This window comes from Lates calcarifer, linkage group LG2 (genome assembly GCF_001640805.2).
Source record: "Lates calcarifer isolate ASB-BC8 linkage group LG2, TLL_Latcal_v3, whole genome shotgun sequence".
Classification (NCBI taxonomy): domain Eukaryota; kingdom Metazoa; phylum Chordata; class Actinopteri; family Centropomidae; genus Lates; species Lates calcarifer.
In genome coordinates, this window is record NC_066834.1 from 1,485,669 (window position 1) to 1,509,443 (window position 23,775).

The following is a 23,775-nucleotide window of genomic DNA, read 5'->3' on the forward strand; positions in this document are numbered from 1 at the left end:
CCCATGCAGGACAGTCTGACAGCCAGTGATAGGCTGCTTTACCCAAAGTGTGTGAAGGAGAGGTATCGCAGGTCCTTCCTTCCTGCTGCTGTTAGACTCTACAACCAGCACTGCTCCTAGTTTCACCACATACTCAATGGACCATTTTCACTAGGTTTTTTTTCTGCACTTTAATTAACCCAAACAGCTGCTACCAGTTACTCACTGTGTGAAATTCCATTTCAAAATGTGCAATATCTGTATTTAGTTCATTTTTTGTCTATGTATAAAGTTGTATATTGCTCTTCTATTAATATTTTTATTACATTGTCATGTTTATACTGTTGTGTATATTTTTATAGCCTTATCTTGTTTTTACTTTTGCCCTTACTTGTATTTATGTCTTTCTAACTTTTTCAATCACTTATGCTGCTGCAACAATGTAAATTTCCCCATTGTGGGACTAATAAAGGATTATCTGATCTTATTACTGTTGAGAAGGCAATATTTTTCTACTCAGTACATTAATCTGACAGCTTTAGTTACTCATTTTTACCAGATTAAAATTTTCCACTCAAGACATATTAAGAGTTTATAAAATATGATGCTATCTAACAGTACATACAACAGGTCAAACTAGCAGAGCTGCAGTGATTAGTAGATTCGTCAACTGGTTGCATGACAGCAAATTAACTGACTGCTTTTCAGGCAAAAATATGATCAAACATCTGATGATATCACAAGAGAATTTTCCACCTTTGTTTTAACATTAAGATCAGCTGAATATGTCCGGTTTGGGACAAAAACAAGACATTTGAAGACAGTAGCACTTCTTGACTGTTTTCTGGGTTTTGAATGAACTATGTTAAGTAGCTCCAAATATTTGCTCCACCTCAACCATCTACAACACTAAAATGCTAATTCCTCTACTTACATCTCCACTGCCTACAGCTCCACTGGCTGCTGGGAGGAACTTCAGTCCTGTGCTGTGGGACTTCCTCAGGACGTATCTGAAAAAAATAGAAAATTAGTAGTAAATACATGTAACGCACAAGAGAAGGTGGTGAAATGATCCTGTAGTCAGTGTTCATGGTGCAAAGTCACAGTTTGTGTGATCTGTAATCTGTCCCTGAGGATCATGTGAGTTAAAGGTTTTTTTTTTTCTGAGTGCAGAAGAAGATAAACCTGTCCACAGCACAATAATTAGCATGTTACACTAACTCCCTTATTACTTAAAGTCCTACACAGACGTTTTTTCAGCTCAATATAAAAGTGCTCATTCTGCTATATTATTATTATTATATATGACATTATTAGATTTTGTATCCTGATAAACATCTGTTTTTGACAGTTATATTGGATTCTTAATTCAAGCTGCAGAGGATCATTAGAGATTTAATGGAGCACGGCGGACTCGAGGAGGCTCATGAGCTCCAAATCGAAGGAGCTGATTCAGTCACAACAGTAAAATGAGTGGGAGGTGCTGAACCAGTTTGAGATTATGTCGCAGCTCCTGACCTAACACCACACAAATCGCACATTAGGCCTGTGGAGGAGGAGAGTACAACTTCAGCAGTTTAAAAGAAAAAAGCAAGGTATCATTAAGTTTTGAAGGGGCAGTAATGTTCCTCACTTTGCCAGGTTGCCTTCAAACCGGTCTGTCATGTTCCAAGATTGTTTACTCTCTGCTGCCACTGGAGCTCGAGGTTCGAGCTCATATGAACTCTAAATCTCTCCAGAAGGACAAAACCATGTTTATGTTGTGTTTTTAAATGCTTCTGGCTGTATGCTAGAAATTTATAGCTTCCCTTGTAATTATGCTTTTGTTACAATGATGAAAACACTTGTGGACCTTTTCTTCTGAAAATGTTTGGCATTGACATTTCACTGAATATTCATAAGTAAATTGAGCGAGTAATTAGGATTTCTTATGGGACAGGATAGAGTAAACATGGAGTTCAGCTAAAAGGTTACAGGGAGGTGAGCAATTAGCACAAGTTACCACTTTAATTACTCTGATCAGACAGCTTTTTGTTTTTTGGCAACTCCAAAAACTGCACTGTGTTCAGTAGTTTGCTGCAAAATAAATGGAAATGATGGAATATGTCCTCAGGCCAGCTATTTTATGCTCTATATTTTGTTTCATTTTTTTTCTGGAACGTATTATGTTGTCATAATGAAGCTGTGTCCACAAACAAAATATGGAATAGCTGTTCGATTATAATTAGAAACAGCACTTTTCAGAGGACATTTCTGCCTGGCCTGATGAAGCTGCAGAGATCAAATTTTAGGACGATTTAAAATGAATGAAACATCCAGATAATAACATACCACTCAACTATCTTTCTTGTCAGGTACATTGTACAAACTGTCATCAACAAAATGTCCACACCTGGACCCCTGTTTTGTTGAAAACTGGCTGATTGAAGCGCCTGCCGGTGTTTAAACGACCTGAGAGCTCAGGAGAAGATATCACATCACAACAAGAACAGAAAATCACAGAGGGTGTTAAGAAGAAATAAAACTGACAGGAGTGTTATCATCATGCCTCGCAGTTATGTTTAGTAAAACAGGGGAAGGAAATGAACAAGAACAAAGAAGACATTTATTCACACAATTTCCTCACTAACAGAGGTGGGTGTAGTGTGCAAATGTGAGCCACTTTTCTGTACCAAAATGTTTGCATTCCATTGTTTCAGTTACATTAGTTTCACAGCGCTGTAAAAAACCGTTTTGATTATCCATGCGCCAAAATGTCCCAGTAGATTTACCCCCTCCTGATAAACAAGCTTCAGCACCAACAGAGGGCAGAGGGATTAGTGTGATGTGAGTTTATTTTTAATATCACCAGGAACAAGATTTTCCTAAAAGGATGCATTTAGTCTCTCGGCAGCGGGCAACATGATTTGCTGCCTGCATGTCACAAATCCTTTTATTGTACATTCTACGGTAATTTATCTATTCTTAGATTCAAAAGAAGCTTTAGAAGCTGCACCAATATTTGAAAAGCAAGACAGGTTACAAAATGAAGTTATAAGTCAGGGTAGGTGGTGCTTGAGGGAATAAATATGATGAACAATGAAGCCACTGTATAGATTCCCATTTATCCATTACCCTGTCCAGTTTAAACATAACCTACATTTCACTTTGTCCCCATTGTGACCAAGTTAGTAAAGGGACAAGTCTTTCCTTTCTGGTCTACAGCACCCAGCTCCTGGCCAGTTCACAGGTGTTCTACCTGAATGAACCCACCTCCTCAAACCGTCATTATGAAGTCACAGCTATAGAAACCATCAACAATATACAGAAACACAGTATAACTGAACTCTGCATCACAGACAGGTCATGTAGCCAGAATAAATGCCCAATGAACACAATTCAATAGTATATATTATTATATATTATTTTGTCATTAAATGACAAAAACTTAAGCAATAAAATAAAGGTAAAATGCATTTTACTCACCGGAACTGTTGATTATTTGAAGACAAAAAACCTGCTTCTGTGGAGCGGCCATTCTCAGCTCTAAAGTGAATTCAAACAGACTCGACTTTCAGCGTTAGCTTCCACAGCGATAGAAAAGGATTTATTGTTGAGCTGAGACTCACAGATAAACTTCTACAACAGAGTCTCTGAACTCTTCCTCCTCCTTTAGTCAGTGTGGGTTGAAAAAAACAGCTATTAAATCTATACTAACGTCTTTTAGCTTGCGCTAGCAGCTATAGCTGCGGTTAGCTAGCTCTGACAACTACGATCTCTGACCGTCCAATCAGATGACATGAAAATATCGACGTCATGGTAGGCCTGTTAGATGGTCTCACCGACTCCAAATCTGATTGGTTAAAGAATCCAAGCAGTTTCATCGCTGTTTATTTTAAATCACCGGAGCCTGAACTGTTGATTCTGAAGGCCTCGAGGCAGATTTCTGTTACCATGGCAACACAGGGCTGAAATCTGATTGGATAAAAGCTCTAATATAAACAGGAAGCAGTGGAACCAAGAGGAAAGCTATGAGATGAAGAGAACAGACTATTGGGAACAACTGAATACATAATGTATGTAGTTTGGTGAGGATCACTGATGAGTCTGATGGTTTAAGGCACAGAGCTGCATCAGGTTCTGGCTCTGTTTATTGTCGGTTTTAGTCTTTTCATGGGATTTTTAAAAAAGTTCAGATGAAATTCAAGTACATTTTGTCTTGTTTCAGTGTGGTGTCAAAGCCAGAGGAGCATTTTGTCCTTTTCTCTTTCACCACAGCAGCATGACGGAGGCCCATGGAGTTCTGGTTATGGCACTCATGTACTTTGGGTATTTATCAAGAGCTACAGGCAATGGTCTGTACTCGTCACGTAACATTTAGTTTTTATTGCTCACAACTTGCTGTTACATTACAGGGCTTCCTTCCAAAAATAAATAAATAAATTAATAAATAAAAGTACAGACAGCAGCCTTTCTTTTTCTCCCTGCCACATTTGCTTGGATATCTGCAGGCATAGAACATCCACAAAATCAGACCACAAGTGATATGACAAGTCAGTGCCATACCACACCGACAGCGTAACACAGCGCCCGGGAACAGCTTCACATGCTGTCAAACTGTGTGTTGTGCTAACTGAACTCAAAGGGATGAGTAAGGCAGAGTCCACAGCATTTACTTGATAGCTATTGAAAGTGACACAGAATCTTGCCGACACAATAGTGTCATTGTGAGGACAATGTGCAGTAATGGCAGTGATCTAAAGGATGCTGCGTGTTGTGTGACACCATCATGGCATCCGTCTTCCTGCATTCATTTCTTACTCACTATAACTGCAGCTGTTTTATCAGGTGCTCTTAGATTATATCTCACTAAATGAGATGTTTTTAATGTAACGGCTCATCCCTTGAATTATTAAATACATTAACAGTGAGATTTAATGATGTGAGATGTCAGAGAGCAGAAGATCACATCATATCTGGAGAGAAAAATAAGTTTAACAGTAAATATTTTGTGCAAAATATTCCACAGTGTTTTTATAGTCATAGTCATTCACTGGCAACACAGAGCTTTATTTCTTTATTTCTTTCACTCATAATTCCATCACTGACTCCTGTTAGACACAGGCAGATTGTCTAAAATGCAATTTCTTCCAGGTAATAATGGCCATCCATTACCTTCAGGTTCTGAGATTACAATGAGTGTAATTCTCCTCAGATGTACAATAGCTGCTGAAATTAACTGTGATCAATCAAAACTGTCCAGTCCAACATAAATCCTAAACTCACTTGTCTCCCTGACGTCTGTTTCTTGAATCTAAATAGCGTTTGATGTTGACTCATGTCGACTCTACACTCTGCATGATTAAGTTTCAGCCTCTTTGCATGATACTGACTGAGCATGAGGAGACTAAAGGAGCCCCTGATCTTCTGAGCTTCAGAAGGAATTGATTGCCGGAGTCTCCTTGAATCTCTGATATTGATTATTGCCTATGTGCCAACCTAACGAGCCGGGCCTTGATTGTGCACTTAGTGATGACAGAAAATCATTTCATATGAAGCTGGAAGGTCCTACATGTTTTATGTATGTTTTGATATGTTTCCTACATATACTTTTACCCTTGACCTCTGCAGGTGTTACGGCTGCATGTTTCATGGTGCTCCCACCTTTGGTTCCTGATGAGCTGTCAATGAGCTGCACCTGGCGTCAGTGAAGTCCTTCAGAGGGCAGATGCTTCTGCTGTGGGACTGCTGGACATGCTGCCTCTCAGCTTGTTTGTTCCTCTGACTTTGTCTTTTCTCGTCTTGATTTAGTCTTGGTTGTTTTGATATGTTTTTGTTAATAAATGCCATGGGTTTGGCTGGTTTTAAGGTGTTTTCTGTGGCTGATTTGGGTCAATGGTGGAGTGTTGTTCGCTCCAAAGGGCCACTCAACACTTAGCTAATTTAGCTAACTAACAGTAAAGGTGATGGATGAAATAACAACGTAACATAACGAATAAATAGTTGTCGTTAACTAAAAGTAAAGGTAAATAGGAATATTTAGCTGTAGTTGGTGAATGAGCTGCTGAAACATCTGGCTAAAAGTAATAAACTAAACCATTAGCTAAAAGCATGGAGACAACATATATATATATATATATAGGATAATATAAATAACTTCTGAAATCGATAAAAGTTGAAATACTAGTTAAATAAAAGTAATGGATAAACACTGACAGCTGCAGTAGGTATATTGTTACTAGTGCTGTGCTCACGATTTGATTCGATCACGATCTGAAAGTCCTAATGTAATGAACCATTATTGTTCTGTAAGACTCCGCCGTGACCAAAGTTCAGAGATCACATGTTATCGCTAACATCTATGGTCGCTAACAGGAGCTCATGTTGAACTTTACTGTCCAGCCGAGGCCAGAAAATCAACTACAGTCGATGATGTGTCTGTGCATCGCGATTAAAGAATATTTGGTTTTCAATTCACAGAACGTATGTGGGACCTGATGGTTGCCGTCAGTGAAGGGGTATTACTTGCTCCAGGGCTGTGGCAGTATGGCAGACTGGGAGGCAGGGCTCTCCTATGTTTCTGACTCTGAAGGTGGGCTGCGTAAATCACTGAGGCTGCAGGTAGATTTCAGGCCTGGGCTCCAATGACTCTGATCCATGCTGACAGACTGAAACTGCAGACAGGACTCTGGTGCCTCCCAGAGCAGATGTGAGTACCAGGACGGACAGACTGACAGACAGACAGATAAAGAGATAGGCAGGCAGACAGGAGCACGGCTCAGCTCTCCCCGTGCTGAGCAGACGGTCTCAGGCCTGGTCATATTACCTCAGCCTGAATGGAGTTTGTCTCCCAGCTGCTCAGCTGAGTCCTCACCTTGTCACTCCACTCTGCTGGGATCTATCCCTGACTGAGCCTATGCTGGGAGACATCTGTCAACACGTGTAACGCGCTCCAGGAACAAAACTAAAGCCTGTACCATGTGGGAGTTAGCTATCAGTGCCAATACACCTCAACCTGCACAGAGAAGCTGGATGGGTGATGGGAGGAAAGAGAAGTTCTTTAACTAATCTAGTCCTCCTTTAATTCACAGGAAAAACTCCTTTAAACTATAATAAATCCCATAATCAGAATCTCAGTGAAAATCCTTTGAGATATTTAATACATTATATGATTATATGTGCCTATAGTTCTTAGAGGATGAACATAATTTCCATAATTTGATGCAGATTAACATAAATACATGTTGACGTGATGTACAATTAGCAGCATTATGAAGCAGCTACTGTACAGTTTTAACAGTACGTGGTCTGAAAGAGAAATGGTGCGAAATGTAGTCAAAATCCAGGACTTCAGCAATATTGATGACTCCAGTGTACACACTGTATGGACAATGAATATTCAGCAATTTGGTGAAAACGCCGTCCAGCGGAGGAAAGGGGGAGGGGGTGATTGAGTGATGGTCTCAGCGCTTTCTCTGAAACTTCTGCCTGGTTCAGTTTATTAGTTAATGCTGAGTGGTCGGTCCAAGCAAGACAGAAGGAATGCCAATGCATCTAATCAATATTTATATGATTAAAGCAGCTATTGTATCCAGCTGCGTCACCTGTTGTGCACCACGTCTCCACCCAGAGGATAAAAGTGGGAACAGTTCCTGCTCATACTCTGAGTTTAGCTGCTTATTTCCAGCATTTTAAAATCTGCTGATGAACAGAAACTCAACAGAAAGTCACAGAGAGGCAGAAATATGAATCACCAAAGTCTATATGCTTCTACATGTTCTCCATATTTACTCCCCTCAAGGTAACATCTGAATAAAACGCTGTAAGTATTTTGATTCATTCATTCATTTATTTATTCAGCAGAGTTAAGCTCGGGCTTTTCAAGGATGTAAGTGATGAAATGACTCAGCTCCGAGCTATTTTTTTTTTTCATTAAGAGTTCATAGAAAATTTTCAGACGTGTGAATTTTTTTCTGCATGTTATTCCGTGATATTGTAAAATTTATTCACTCTTATTACTATTTCATGCTCTGAATGCACAATATGTTATTCACTGGACTCCTATGGAACCAGTTCATTTAAAAACAGTAATGATTCCTGACATGCGGCGCACAGAGCAGCAACACAGACATGACATGAGAAAGCCTCTGTCTCTTTTTGAGTGTTAAACTTTGAGACATGATACCTGATATTTAGGATGTTATGTGCCACAATAAGTCATCCAGCTGCTAAATATGTTTGTGCAGACCCGAAGGCTGACTACAATCACATTTCTATTAAACAACATTTTGTCCTGTGTAATTACTTGTGACTAAAAGCAGCTGGCCACATTAAATAGTGCCATAAAAACATATTGTATTTTAAGACTGTTAATAGCTGTGTCATTCCTCTGATATGAAAGCAGCAATAAGCTCTCATTGAGAAGCTAATAAACCTCTATTGGCTGCCTTTTCTCTCCACTCAGACCACAGCATTGAGCTCCAGTGCTGCTGCCACAGACTGATGTTGATAAATGACTTTATTACTTGTTTGGATGTTGAGGGAAGATGTTTTTCTGCTGCCCAGTGCATTAGCTCTTTGTCCTTACAGAATGATGCCAGCAGACTTCACCCAAGGCAGACAGTACATTACACTGACTGGGTCCATACAGGAGAAGAAGCACCTCCTCTATTTTTCTAGGAAATTGTCTGTCTCACAATGATGCCTCTGGGCTTTTATACAGTGCATTGTCACCTGGATTAGTCGGCTAGGTTATTTTGGGAACGAGCACTCGGCCACCTTCTGGCTGCAAGATGTCTCGATGGGTGAGGACACGGTCCCAAACAAGGTCACAGGGAGAGTGCACATGACAGCTGGTGTCCATCCTACTCAGCACGACCTGGACTCTCAGGAGCTCTGACACCGGCTCTCTGGGAAATCAGAGTCACACATACCAGGAGTTTGTCTCAGTAACAGTGATAATAAACTAAACTAAAGATAAGAGTAAAAAACATGCTGCAGTCTGCCTTTGTCCTTGGCAGTGGCAGCAGTGAACCAGATGGTGATGGAGGTGTAGAAATGCACCATCACTGGAAGTCCATCCTCTGCTGGGCCTTCATGGGGAGGGAGCTGATGTTCAGCTTCCACTTGAGGTCCTGGCTGATGATGGTTCCCACAGGATGATAGGTGTGGGTGGGGCTGTGTTCCTCCTGCAGTCTGTAACCATCTCCACTGTCTTCACAGCATCGTAATGCACCGATCTCACTGCAGTCCAAAGAATAGCTGTTGAGATATTCATCTTAAACCATCAAAGAAAAAATAGACACACTTAAATTGCACAGTATGCACTTGGATCTGGATCACTGATTTAAAAAAAGAATATTTTTCATGATACAAAACTGCTTTAGCGTCGCACAAAATTGGATGTTCGGTATTTGGTCTCTTTTCCACTTTTGGCTTATTACAGAGAAAACACTTTAACTTCCCCCCAGGGAGCGCTCTCTTCTCCAGCAAATCTCATGCTAATATCATCAGGCCCCCAGGTGGAGCCCAGTCTGAGTGTAAGCGAAGCTGGAATCAGACACAGGGTTTGTCACTGATGACTCAGACGGTCCCTCAAGCCCAACACAATTTGGCTCACAGGACAGCCACCATTGCTCTACCTCAGCATATTCACGCAGCGTGTGCTCAGAATATCAAACACACTATCAGCACAGGCAGGTTTGGGCAGTTCTGTATGTTCATGTGCTCTGATATCTGCCACGTATGAGCCTCTCCATCAGCAATAAATAAGAGCCAATTAGACGGCGAGCGTGGATACCCTCATGTGATGAGTGAGAGGCGGCAGCAGCAAGTCAGGGGAGCGCTATAAGTTTTTACCACAACATTTACTGTGCTATAGGGGGTGGGTGTTGCCTGGGGGAGGGGATTCAATAGGCCAGTGTGTATGAATAATTCAGCCCAGCTATGGTTGTTCTTAATGTGATTCATGTTCTGTATGCCGAGAGTTCAGTCAATTAAATTTGCATTCCAAAGAGGATTTTTTTTCTCCTGCTGTCCAGATTCCTTAATGGATGATTTCTAAACTTGTTGACCCATTCACCACTGCCCTGGAGGTACGATACTCCTGAAGGGTTCATACTCATATGAGCACATTGTGTCAGACTAACAGCTAAAACAAAAGGCAGGGAAATATAACTCTACAAGCAGCTGGACACACTTGTTTTTTTGCTGTTTGTTTTTTACAGATGGATTTTTAGTGTGAGACTCAGACATTCACAGATGTGTCTGTTTGCGTATGTGTGTGTTCTTCTGGGTCTCTCTCAATCAATTTCACAGCATTAAAGACCCAGAAGCAATGAAACAAAACTAAGCTGCTCCAAAAAAGGAAATCCATTATTGTGGCCGGCCTGAATTATAGTTGACGGCCACATTAGAACAATTTATTCATGGTTACAATTGTCACATTTAGAACATCTTGTATTGTACAGTTCATATGTACAAATGTTAGTTACACCCTGCAGCATTTTTTATTTATAAATGTTGTAATTCCAAATTGGACGGTGAAATAATAAAAAACAAAATAATCATCAAACCATTAACTGTGAACAGTGACAGCAGACACAAACTGTAGCTCTGTCTCACAGCAGAACATTTCCCCTGAGACAGGTCTAACTAACAAAGACAGTAACGACAACATTTAATTCAGGTGTGCGACTGAAGCTGAGTCGGCGTTAATGAAACCGGTTACACCTGTGAATCCTGCATTCTCACCATACACCCCACAGACTGTTTCCACACCTATCTGACCACCACAAACAGACTTAAAGCTCTCTGTGTGTGTCTCACTCTGACCTTTACATTCAGTGCTGTGAGCACAAATCGTGACTTTGCCTTTGACTTTGACAGTAGAAAAAGTTGCAGGAAGCACTGCAGCGCCATCTGCTGGTTTCAGCATTCAAAAAACTAAACTAGTTCTCAGTTTTCATGAGTCATTTATTCAGCTCCTTCATTCCTGTATAAAAGGGCTGTCATTTTTTCTTTGCCCAGGCTTGAAAAATGGAAATATACTGTGAATTTTATGATCTTTAATTAGGGTCACACACTGGTTTCTATTCTTCTGTGCTGAAATTACATTTCTAATGTGCATTTTGTGATATTGTTTAACTTCTCCTTTCACTCAACAACTCACAAACCCGTGGAAAACATATAATGGAGCTTCAGAAGTATTAAACTCAGTGAATTCTCTCTGCGTTTCACAGTGTTTTAGTGGAGGCTTTGGGAGGGTTTTCATATCTTTCTGCAGTGTCACTGTTACATCACCCCACTTTAACATCCATGGCACACTGAGGGAGGCTCTGCTGCTCCATTCATTGTTCCCTCTATCCAGATAAAGCGTTCAGTCCCTGCTAACGAAAAGCCTCCCCGCAGCATAACACTCGTACCACGATGCTTGAAGATAAAGCTGGAGCAAGATGGATGCTGCAACATGCTCCCACTCAGCAGAGCGCTCTGTCTCACATCTGAAGAGTTCGTTTTTATTTCATCAAAGTCCTCTGTCTTTTTTTGGAGGCTCCAGACTTATCCTCATACTTTTTCTCCTTCAGGCCGATTACAAAGGCCACAGTTTTATCACTTGCTGAACTTATTGACGTCCCTCTGGCAAGGAACACAGTCATTTTGTATTTCTGTCATTGCTCTCCTTGGGTCGTGGTGTACTCCGTAATCAGCAGCCTTTATGTAACTTCCCTATCCCTGGGTTCTTCCACAGTTTATAGTGTCTTAATTGTGCAGTCTATCAGGCTCCTTTAGACAATAAATGCTCCTTTAAAGTAGAATTATTATAGTGTGCCTCTCAGCAGATCTACGACTTCTCACAAGCCTGTCTCTGGAATCAGTTCGGTGGATGTCACGGCACAGTCTGAGCTTTAATGACACAATGGGGGCGGATCTGTTTTGTTCAAGTCCAGTCAAATGAGAGTGACATGTTGAAGGGATGTTTCACTCAAGGGCATTTGAACGCCACATTCAGTCCCTTTGAGGTGTCACTGTCGGCCGCTCATGAATTCAAACATGTTCAGGTTTTAATCTTTCATTCATGCGTAAAAAAAAAAGTGAATAAAAAATCACTGAGACGTTCAATGTCAAGTTGGGAAAACGATTGAAAGTGAAAGATCGTTCTTGACTTTGGAAACAACAACAAGCAAAAACATCTCCCCACAACCTCCACTCAGGATCTGAGTAAACACTGAAACTGCCTACTTTGCAGTCTACTGTACGTCTGAGTTGAGACTGTCAGCTGTTGTTTCCAAGGTCAAGATTTTCAAGAATGAACTTCAACACATCTTTATAAATGAGTCTCCAGGCATCTTATTAGTTTCCTTGCAACCCAAACACTTGCAAGTTACATTTTTGAAATAACCCTGAATTGAATTTAAGGCATTGTTCTTATAACTGGAGCTGGTGTTGCAAACCTCCCTGCATGAATTCATCAAGTGTAAAGTGTTAAAACTGCCTTTTAAATGACATTAAAGTACAGTACCGATTCACTTTGAGCTCTTATGCATAAGTGTGATTGTAAGGTGTCAAGAAAATCCTCTCTCTGCTCGATGCTGAAGGTCCAGACGAGGTTCAAACAGCCCACATCAAAGAGAAACAAAGCAAACCGCCGCAGTCATAACCGAGCTCTGACTGAAACTGGACTGTTTTTGTTCAAGTGCAGAGCTAGCCTTTGCTGACTTTATTGGCTCACTGGGCTTAATTAACTTGGAGTGGAGTGTTTACTGTCAGACAACTGGCTTCATTTTGCTTTTGATGAATGATTGATGCCCCTCAGGGGTGAAGCAGCAAACGAGTGCAAGCATAGAAAAAGAAAGTCTAATGCTCCCTCGACTAACGGGGAAAAATGATAAAGTAAACATCAGGAAACAAACATCTTTGAGAGGGATGGGATTAGGTATATCAGTATGTGTCAATAAGAATACCTGCAGGGAGTAACCTTTTAATCCTCACTCAGTGATGAGATAATATCACTGAATAAACAGGCTTCCTCCGTCGCTGTGTGTTATTGTGTTCAGCTGTTAGTCTGCTATATTCATCAGATTTCTGTAAGTAATTCAACTCAAGGTCCTCTTACTCTGTCAGAGCTTTCAGCTGCATCTTCATCAACATGTGGATCATGTGTAGAGATGTTTGTTAGTGTGAAGTTTTAGGCCTGAGAGGGGAACATGACTCTTTATATCACGAGTCGATGTTTTTTGTTTTGAAAGGTTAATTATGAGGAAGAGTTGTCATTGTGTATTTCACATGAGAGTCGTGGGTTGTATCTCACCACCAAACGCGAAAACTCCCAGACAGTCTGGATGTACAGGTCTGACCGTGTCTCAACAGGTCTGGGGAAAAGTGCTGACTCCACAGTTTTAATATCTTTGCTCTTCACCTACTCAGAGACGCAGTAAAAGTCCATGAGTTCCTGTAATAAATCAGCATTTTATCTGGATTATTTTCATCTCATGGCCTTATCTCAGATGGGCGGCACCGTGTAACCTGAGCCACAGGGAGGCGTCACCACTCCGGTCTCACCCTGCAGTCATTTACCAGCAGATGGAGGAAGTGACTCATCCCGACAAGTCAAGAGAACAGTAATACGGGTGTAATGTTCTCAAAACAGTACACAGGAACTTCTTCTGAAACTGTTACACCCCTCAGCTCTGACTCCAGTGTAAATAAAAGAGGTCATGAACAGCCATGAGATGAACACAGAGCCTGAAACCTGCTCTGACACAGAGACAGACATTTTGTCCTAATGGTGGAGCAGAGGGAAATGTCAGGTGATCATTCTGAAAATCAGGATTCATCCTCAGGGGTCCATGAATATCTGTTGCAGATTTTATGGAAATTTTTCCATTAGTTTTTGAAAGGTCAGGTAGTCACCGAAGTAATTAGGTATCCTCTGGGGACTGTTCATATCTGTGGCAGAAACTGGAGGGTTGGTGGCTGTACTGTATGAAAACTCCACCCCAGCTGAGCGCTGGCTGGAAGGTTTGAGTCCTGTGTCAACAGCTGTCAATCCTCGAGGAAAAACACTGAATCCCTGCCGGCTCCTGAGTCGATGCCCTGTGGCTAACCCTGCGCTCGGACATCGCTGCAGAGGAAGGCGAGAGCACCGAGTCTCCCTGAGAGGATCAATAAAGTTTCACAAGTGAATTTACAGTCCTGTCAATCTTGTGCTGTTCTGGTGGAGGATCATTTTCACTGGGAAAAGGAAAGAAATGATGAAAATGTTTTGCTTGACTGACTCTCAGTGTTTTCTAAAAATCATGAGAATAAAAGTGAAGATGATGACAAACCTGTAAGGAAACCCTGAGGCAGAGGTTTTTACTGAAGCTTTCTGAGTCCCTAATCCTAAACAAGGAATCACATCAGCCTAAGTCATGTTGTGTACATCTATGGAACACTTACCACATCAGGCAGGTGGACGACGTCCGGATCAGCTGCTCGAAATAAAGAAATGAACCAATGCTTATAGTAAGAGACCTGTGGAGAGACACGGCCTGATACTACAGGGAGACTTAATAATAAAAGAAAAATACCTTAGAAGGACAAATTCCTGCAAAATACCAACTCAACTTTATCAAGTAATAAGGCACAGGTATGAGATACTGCAGTTTTAACTGAAATTATGAGATGAAAAGTCACATTTATTAGATTATGAGTCAAAGTTTTGACTTATCATCCCATAATACTGACTCAATGAGTCAAAATTTAGACTTTGAACTATTTTTTCTGTGTGTTATTTTCTTTAATAACTGATTAATTGTTCAGAAAAATATTAATAATTATCATTATTTCCTGTATCTATGTTAACTTTTGTTGTCTAAAATGTTGAGTTTACACCCAAAACTGATAAAACTACCAAATATGTACATTTGATATGTCGGTGTTAATAACTGATCAGAATTGTTGTCAATATATCTTCTTTCAGTCGAGTTATCAGTCAGTTATCTTATTATTTCAGCTCTAGAGAACCAGCTTCTGCCCCGGACACCTGAGAAGTGAAGTCCCGCCTGAGTTATGAGCGGCTGTGAGGCGTTAAACCGTCTGTACAGCCTCAGTTTCCTCTTATTGATCACTGATCAGTGAGGTTTGGTTTGGATTGCGAAATGTTCCTGTCCTGTTTACGGCTCGTGACGTCGGCAGGGCGTGATGATGACGCGTGAGACAGGCGCCATACAAAAAGCGGTTTCACATGACGTAGGCGAACAGTCAGCATTCTTTCTCCGCCGGGGCCGGTAACGACCAAGTCTGAGCCGTCGTGTCTCTGCCGTTTTAAAACAAAACCTCACCGGGTTTAACGCGACTTTTTCAGCTCTCTTTTCTATCCCGTCTTTATATTTTTTTCTCTTGGTTTACCAAGACAACAACTACGCTGACGTCCTGTTTGTAAAGGTAAGCTGTGTCGGTGTTTTTCCGTGTCTGGCTAACGTTAGCTAACCGACCGGTTCGGTAGGAAGTTCGTTTTAGCTTGATTGCCATGTACGAAGGTGTAAAATACCAATCTGGATTTTCGAGTTTAGCGTCAGCTGAACTCGTTGACATGGAAAAAGTCGTCCCGTGGTGGTTTCATATTCAGGGAAAGCTTTCCCCGGTTTGTGGGGGTTGTTTACAGCCTGTTAGCCGTTAGCCGTTAGCTCACCGGCGGCCTACTTAGCAAACCCCCCCCCAGATGTCGCTGTGTGGACATCCGGTGTCTGAACAAAGACCTCATAAAAATCAGCTGTTTTTCTTCTCGGTGTTCATCAGAGTCCTCTTTATATCTGGATTCACACCGGTTTCTCTGGTTTATATGAAGACATTAATACGTTTTTCAAAAGGTTTTAACGACGTTTTGTTATTTTGTAGATCTGAACATTATGAGGATTTATATATGTATATATATAGGTGTGTGTGTGTATCCGTAGGAAAAGCGTAATTATGGGTAAAAGTGTTTGTGAAATTGAAACAATTTCGTAATTATGAGGCATGGATTGAGTTATAATTTCCCAGACGTTGGATCAGGAGAAAGCCAACCAGGGCACATGTAATCCAGGTACTATGTCGAAATCTGCTTCCCCCCTCGGCCAGTGTTTCCTGTAAGCAGCGCCGTCCTCCATGTCTGAGGTTAGATTTAGGGAATATGCTCTCAGCTCGGGTACTTCTGCTCGATGTGAGGGTACGGTCAGGAGGCCTGGCTGGGTTTAGACTTGTGTTAATGAGAAGTACAAAGCGGTTTGGAAACAAACGTCGACGCTTCTCCTCCACCGCTCTGTGCTAGGCTAACCCCGTCCGTTTCACATTCACTGGTACGGACACGTGTTGGCGCTCATGTGCTCAACAATTAGGTCAAACTCAATTGAACAGACATGAAAACCGAAACCTGCTATTGAAGATATTATTATCTCGGGATTGTCATGTGCCTGATAAACCTCAAATCACAGTATCTGCGGGTCTCCAAGGCCTTAAAGCCTCGATTTCAGGCTCATCAGAAACGGGCCTTGCAACAGATTCAGGTCTTAAAATGTTACATATAAATGTGTTTGTATGTGATTTTGGCAAAAAAAAAAAACTGTAGAAAAGCTCCTTTACTTTTGTTCCAGGTCTCTGATTTTAGGTAAGATTTGTGTGGATGTGAAATAAATGGGTTATTGTTTAAATAGGTTAATCCATCCATCCATTTTCTGCTGCTTACCCAGGTCCAGGTCGAGTTAAATGATCGATTAATGCTCTAATAGGGAATGATACAGTTGAGAAGGAGTGACATAATGACAGTGAATTAATGCAGTTTGATAATAAATTGTAGGCCTTGCCATCACCACTAGGTTTCATTTGGTAATCTGTGCAGAAACCCTGTCAAATATTTGTCTTAATGTTACAGCCACTCGCTCTCAGCTAATTTGTCTCTGTATATCTGTCTCTACTTCCAGGTCGCTCTTTCCTGCCCCACTCCCAGACCTTTATTCTTTTCAGATATTCTTTGTCAAGCCGCCAAAGTGGAGAGTGTCGTCGCACCAGGGGGTCCTTCTCGTTTCAGGTATTAAACACAACCACACTTTGCATTTTCTTCGCTGAAAATCCTCACAAACAGCTCACAATAAAAGTTAGGCTCACGTTTTCTTATGTTAAGTTAAAACAGTTTTTTTTTTTCTTTCTTTCTTTTTTTGGTATCACAGTGTAGGGGGAGGAGGTGGGGGTGCACCTCAGCACTATCCCAAGACTGTCGGCAACAGGTGATTTTCTAAATTTTCCTTTCACCTTAAACACTCTTAAACTCTAAAATCCACAAGCCTGTCCACTTATTTTATGTCAGCACATCTGGAGATACTGGGTGTCTAATAAATGGCTTCTTTGCCCACACTGATAGGAAGGTGGTTTCCTGTTTTGAGGATAATCAGCTGAGTTCTTTTTAAAGCAAAAATAGTGAAACACATTGTCAGGTTCCAGCTCCTCAGATGACAGGATTCACTGCTTCTTTGTCTCTTATAAAACTAAAGTGAACGTCTTTGTTTTGGACTTTTGTTCAGACAAATCCAGACACGTGACGTCGCCTCAGGCACTGACATGTTCAGTATTTTTAAGTCCCTATTCTTAGACCAAAGGATTAATAAAATAATCAGAGGAATAGCAGCATGTAAGAGCAACGTCTTCACGTCACTGGTTCAAAAGTGTACAACATAAAACTGGCTGCATTCGTTATTGAAGCAGCTAATAATCAATTGTAACTGAGGAATTGTGGTTGTCACAGATGTGAAAACAGATCCAACCATTTAAAGCTAAACTTATTGAGGACAGTTTAATACATCTGAAGGATTGCAAAACAGCAGAGCAGATGATGGTGTCACATGCTGGAAATGTGACCACATTCTCTGAAAAACTCTTTCTCCCACAGTCACTTCTGTGCAGCGACTGAAATTTGTTTGGTAATCAGAACACACAACAGTGCTGTCAGGCGTAACAGGGCCTTTTGTAACTCCGCACCGTGGATCAGGGCGAGATGCCGGAGATGTATGGGTGTGTTTTCCTGATAAATGTTTCTGTATTGTAACGCTGGCTGTGTTCTGTGTTCGTTGCAGCGAGTTCCTGGGGAAAACCCCAGGTTCTAGCGTTCAGAGATGGGTACCTTCTCGAAGCACTAGACGAGATGCCAACTCCTCCAACGAGAAAGGGCAAAATGACGCGATCTTCAGGAAAGTGAGAGGGTGAGTCTCCATTTTCATCCATAATTTAAATCGTAAAGTTGGACCTGAATGTAATGTTGGTAGATTAATGGCCATTGCTCTTCTTCTTTAGCATACTTAATAAGCTGACTCCTGAGAAGTTTGACAAACTGTGCCTGGAGCTCCTCAATGTGGGTGTCGATTCAAAACTTGTCTTAAAAGGAATCATCTTGCTGGTGAGTTTCTTCTTTTGACTGTGTTCGTCTTTTATTCCTGTAACCTGTTGAGACAGAAACTTCATCTTTTATGTTGTTCCTTCAGATTGTTGACAAAGCCCTTGAAGAGCCCAAGTACAGCCAGTTATACGCTCAACTATGTCTCCGCCTGGCCGAGGATGCACCAAACTTTGAAGAGCCATCAACAGAAAGTCAAGCCACTCAAAAGCAGAATACTGTAAGTTTTTAAAAAGAGGATTAACACTTCACGTGTTTCAGGTATGTTCTGTTTCTTATGTGGGTTTTGAACATGCGGTGTTTTACAGACCTTCAGAAGGCTTCTGATCTCCAAGCTTCAAGATGAGTTTGAAAACCGCGCCAGAAATGTTGAAAGTAAGTGAGTTTATTTGACACAGCTACAAAACACAAATTTCATCACGTCTTGTATGAGTTGTTCCTTATTTTTTTTATTTTTTTTTTTGTTTTGTTTTTTTCCCTGTAGTCTTTGACAAAAATGACAACCCACTCACCTCTGAGGAGGAGGAGCAACGTGCGATTGCAAAGATCAAGATGCTGGGCAACATCAAATTCATCGGTGAACTTGGCAAACTCAACCTCATCCACGAATCTATCCTTCATAAGTGCATCAAAACAGTAAGTTCTGTTGAATAACATTTACACAGTTAGAGGTGATTGTCAGTTAAATCATACTGAATGTCTCTTATTTCTTTTTAAGCTTTTGGAGAAGAAGAAGAGAGTCCAACTCAAGGACATGGGTGAAGATTTGGAATGCCTCTGTCAGATAATGAAAACAGTTGGACCTAAGCTTGATCATGACAAGGCTAAGGTGAGTAAATGAGGAAAACATCCCACCAACAGTTTTGTCTTAAAACCAGTTTGTTCCACTTAATAACTGATAAATTCTCCCTCCAGTCTTTGATGGATCAGTACTTTGGCCGCATGCGATCCTTAACGAACAACAAGGAGCTGCCAGCGAGGATTCGTTTCCTGCTGCAGAACATGGTGGAGCTGCGAGACAACAACTGGATGCCTCGCAAGGCTTACGTTGACAACGGACCAAAGACGATCAACCAAGTTCGTCAGGATGCAGTAAAGGTTAGTCTGACTGGTTGATACTTACTGAACCGCTCGTTAAAATCAGTGCACAGATGTCGTCTGTAGTCTACACGTCGCCTTAGATTCTGGTTTGTCTTTGCAGGATTTGGGTGTTTTTATTCCTCCTCCAGCCGATGCAATGAGGAATGACTTCTTCATGGACAACTCCTCCTTCCTGCCAACGAGGATGAAGTTTGACAGGGAAACTATCGGTGGGCTGGCTGATATGTTTGGGCAGATGCCAGGTATGTCGCAGCCTGAACGACGAGCTGACACATCAACCAGAGTCGATCCTCTCTGTCCGTGTGTCTAATGTTTGTTGTCTTGTTTTGGGAAGGGATCAGCATTGGTACAGGTCCAGGAGTCATTCAGGACCACTACTCCCCGACCATGGGCCGTCACCGCACAAACCCACTCTTCAACGGCCATATTGGAAATGGCAACGGCTCACACCAGCCTCAGTTTGAAGCAGGAAACAAACCTTTCATAAAACCAAACCAGGTACATACCATGATGTAATTATACAGGTTATTTTTAGCAGCCTGTGCAGTCATCGAGATTTATGCTCATGCTGTGAAATCTGTTTTTAAAGGGGCAGAAATCACCGGTTTTCAACCATAAACAGAATCACTCAGGGCAGATGCAGTCAAAGGACATGGCTTCACGATTCGGCAAGAAAGGGAAACTCAATGCTGATGAGGTACAACAGCTCTCATTTAAAGTTTACTTCTGGTTTCCTTGTCTTGTCTTCTTGAGTTTTTTTTTTTATGTTGCGACTGGTTCAGGCTCTAAGAAATGTGGAATAATACTGTGACATCGTGTCTTCACCCCTCCAGATCAGTCTGAGGCCAGCACAGTCCTTCATCCTGAACAAAAGACAAGTGCCAAAGCTGCAGCCTCAGATGACTATGATTCCTTCAAGTGCCCAAGGTTCCCCTCTGGGACAGGCAAGTTTTACACATGAAACGAATACATTAAACTGATTCAATACTCAGAGGTTCCAGGAAACATCAACCTCTCTTTCTTTGTGTAGTCTCCACAGCTCGGTTTGAAGACCAACCCTCCTCCCATTCAAGAAAAACCTGCCAAGTCCAATAAAAAGGCTCCTCCTACGAAGGAAGAGTTGCGTAAAATGACTGTAAGTTCCTCACAGCTCCGCTCTTCACTTCCCTCCCACACAGTATTCTGTCTGATCAGCACATTAAGTCTGACTGGTCCTCTTTAATTTCAGGAGACGCTGCTGACGGACTACCTGAACAACAAGAACGTCGACGAGGCAGTGAACGCTGTGAAGGAGATGAAGCCTCCCAAGTACTTTTTGTCTGAGATGCTGAACAAGATCGTGGTTCATTCCCTCGATCGTTCAGATGAGGATAAGGAAAACGTGAGCGCCCTGATCCACGCACTCTGCACCGAGGGCCTCGTCACCGGTGAAAACGTGATGCAGGTCAGTGCTGTGTTAAAACAGACTGTAACATACAGACCTCAGGTTGACCAGATTATTCAGTACTACCATACCTCGCTTTTTAAAACAGGCCTTTCTGAGTGTTCTGGACCAGTGTCCCAAGATCGAGGAGGAGGTCCCCCTGGTGAAGTCTTACCTGGCTCAGTTTGCAGCGCATGTGATCGTCGCCGACCTGGTCAGCATCACAGATTTGGCCCATCAGCTGGAGAACGGTGCACATTTCCCACTCTTCCTGCTCTGCCTGCAGCAGCTGGTCAAACTGAAGGACCGTGAGTGGCTGACTGACCTGTTCCAGCAGAGCAAGGTCAACATGCAGAAGATGCTGCCTGGTACGTCCACACCCTCTCTGTCTGGACCTGAAAAGTTCAGTTTTTAACGACCTTTGTTATGAGGCGATGGATGTGTGAACGAATGTCTTTCTTTTTCCTTCCTGCTGTAGAAATTGACCAGAACAAGGACAGGATGCTGGAGATCCTGGAGGGCAAAGGGCTCAGCTTTTTGTTCCCGCTGATGAAGCTGGAGAAGGAGCTGCTGAAGCAGATCAAAGTCGACCCGTCTCCACAGTCCATCTACAAGTGGATCAAGGACAACATCTCGCCTAAACTCCACACTGACAAAGGCTTCGTCAACATCCTCATGACCAGGTACAGTCGACAGTGTTTCCTGCGCGGCTGGTTAATCAAACACTAAACGATATCCTACAGTGCACTCATTGTCCTGTCGTCCTCTCCAGTTTCTTGCAGTACATCGCTTACGAGATCAACCCTGACGACGATGAAGAGCAGCTCGCAGCGCCCACTAAGGAACAGCTGGACGAGGAGAAGCAGCTGCTGCTGTCTTTCAAACCAGTGATGCAGAAATTCCTACACGACCACATCGACCTGCAGGTCGGAGCTCTGTACGCTCTGCAGGTGCACTGCAACACCAAGGCTTTCCCCAAAGGTACGCACACCTGTAGTCCGGTACAGCAGCGTATGGCTGTTTTATTTAACAAACGTAGCTAGAGAAGCTTTCACATTTATCACTCACTCTTTTTTCTTTTTTAGGAATGCTGCTGCGTTACTTTGTGAACTTTTATGACATGGAAATAATTGAAGAAGAAGCCTTCCTCTCATGGAAAGAAGATGTCACCCAGGAGTATCCAGGGAAGGGAAAAGCATTATTTCAGGTACATTATTACATTTTATTTTAGTTTATTTGAATTACACCCCGACAGTAAACTGCAGATCTACGTGTTTTCTTGCTCAGTAATATTCTGAGATACTGTGATGTGTAAACACATCATCCGGGGCCTGATTGTTCTGTTGCTTCATATATTTAGTGGTGAAGATGTTCAGAAAGACAGGCGGTCTGTAAGAAGCTGAGTAATGTGGTTTCAGTTTGAAACGTCCCACATGAGATTAGAACAGATGATTATACTGACCTACATGTAAATGTGCTCGTTATCTGAAGCTGCTCCAGAGCCCATCTGTGGTTTGAGGCTCACTCTAAAGCAGATGTTGTGTTGATGTTGCAGGTGAACCAGTGGCTGACCTGGCTGGAGACCGCAGAGGAAGAGGAGTCAGAGGATGAAGATTACTGAGGAACAGGCCAAAGCCATGTGTTATCAGGATGCAATGAATGAATTTCTTTCTTTTTTACTTTTGTAATGTTTTTGTCTCCACATGTCCTCCCCTCAGTCTCGACCCACCTCCTTCCCTCTCTTCTTGTTTATATTTTCCAACCACTGTTACAATCCACGTCACTATGAAATGCTTTGTGAGATCAAGCCAGCATCACCATCATCTTATTGTATTTATGCTTTTTCTTTCTTTCTCTCTCTTGTGATGTCCTACAGCAGATGTTTTATACATTTCAGTTATCTTGGGTTATGTTTTCTTTAACAGTCGGCGGTATTTTTGCAGGAAAATGAACCAGCACTAAAACCTGACCCATTTTATCACCGTTTTTACATCTGGTAGGAGTCACCAAGTGCTGCCGTAACTATTTAAACTGTTTACAAACGAGGAAAGGCTCCGACATACTGCAAAGAGCCTCTCCTCTGTGTTTTATCTGCATTTGTTAATCAGTTTTTAGATGCACTTTGCTCAACATCTTGAGTCGTTGCAATAGTAAAACACTTTCCTTGATTTATAATGGTTTTCCTGTGCTGGTGAAATCAGACCATTTTGTCTCAAATCAAAATCTTAATCTGGGTTTGATTCTGCAACAATAATGGCCTATTTTATTTGCACAATGTGATTTTGAGTTACCCACCTTTACTTAAATGAATCGAGAACTTTTTTATGTATGAAACCTTTGTGCTGTTAGGAATGAATCTGTGTGGCCTTGGCTTTTTTTAATTTATCGATTTAATATGGATATACCTCTAACGTATCTCGGACTATACTTGAATGTCTCGGGTTTCAACAGTGAGACAGCCAAAGCTTAGTTTCCTGTGCTAGATGTTCACCACCATGTTTGTCAGGTTTTTAAATGGTCTTTTTATCTTCATCAAGAAATTACAGAGAATGTACTGTATGTGTACACTTTAACCTACCTTTGGAGTCACTGTCATTTTACCAGTGTACAACTACAGATCAACCTTGAATAAAGTTTAACAGTTCAATTCTTTGTCCTGAAGATTTTTAACGGCGGCATCACAACCACTGCAGCAGCTTTACAGCTCATTAGTTTCAGAAAGCTGCTGCCTGCAAACTGCTCGTGTTAAATTTCCTTTGTAAAGGCCGATGACAACAATTATTATTTGCAAACTGAAATGAATACATGTATTAATGTCATGGTCATGTTTGATGTAAATGATGAGGATTCGTGTCTCACCATGATTCAGGCTGCTGCTAAAGTCCAGCTT

The 23,775-nt window shown here is 41.7% G+C and overlaps 1 protein-coding gene across 23 annotated transcripts in view; it reads left to right on the forward strand.

The window, feature by feature from the left end:
• eif4g2a (eukaryotic translation initiation factor 4, gamma 2a) overlaps nt 1-23,532 on the forward strand; it is a 73,221-nt gene extending 49,689 nt beyond the window's left edge. For 6 of the 23 annotated variants that reach the window (XM_051073537.1, XM_051073569.1, XM_051073557.1 and 3 more), the window contains 18 exons: nt 18,045-18,170; nt 18,262-18,364; nt 18,450-18,581; nt 18,670-18,736; nt 18,846-18,997; nt 19,080-19,190; nt 19,277-19,459; nt 19,563-19,704; nt 19,797-19,960; nt 20,052-20,159; nt 20,296-20,406; nt 20,493-20,597; nt 20,691-20,906; nt 20,995-21,253; nt 21,364-21,568; nt 21,658-21,866; nt 21,971-22,092; nt 22,441-23,532. In XM_051073537.1, the coding sequence (XP_050929494.1) occupies nt 18,914-18,997; nt 19,080-19,190; nt 19,277-19,459; nt 19,563-19,704; nt 19,797-19,960; nt 20,052-20,159; nt 20,296-20,406; nt 20,493-20,597; nt 20,691-20,906; nt 20,995-21,253; nt 21,364-21,568; nt 21,658-21,866; nt 21,971-22,092; nt 22,441-22,506 (2,085 nt within the window). In that variant the 5' untranslated portion in view covers nt 18,045-18,170; nt 18,262-18,364; nt 18,450-18,581; nt 18,670-18,736; nt 18,846-18,913 and the 3' untranslated portion in view covers nt 22,507-23,532. Of the gene's footprint in view, nt 1-15,240; nt 15,385-16,898; nt 17,006-17,144; nt 17,202-18,044; nt 18,171-18,261; nt 18,365-18,449; nt 18,582-18,669; nt 18,737-18,845; nt 18,998-19,079; nt 19,191-19,276; nt 19,460-19,562; nt 19,705-19,796; nt 19,961-20,051; nt 20,160-20,295; nt 20,407-20,492; nt 20,598-20,690; nt 20,907-20,994; nt 21,254-21,363; nt 21,569-21,657; nt 21,867-21,970; nt 22,093-22,440 lie in introns of those variants that run through there. The other 17 variants (XM_051073567.1, XM_051073568.1, XM_051073580.1 and 14 more) reach the window with 6 other exon arrangements.
• The last annotated feature ends 243 nt before the right edge of the window (nt 23,533-23,775 follow it).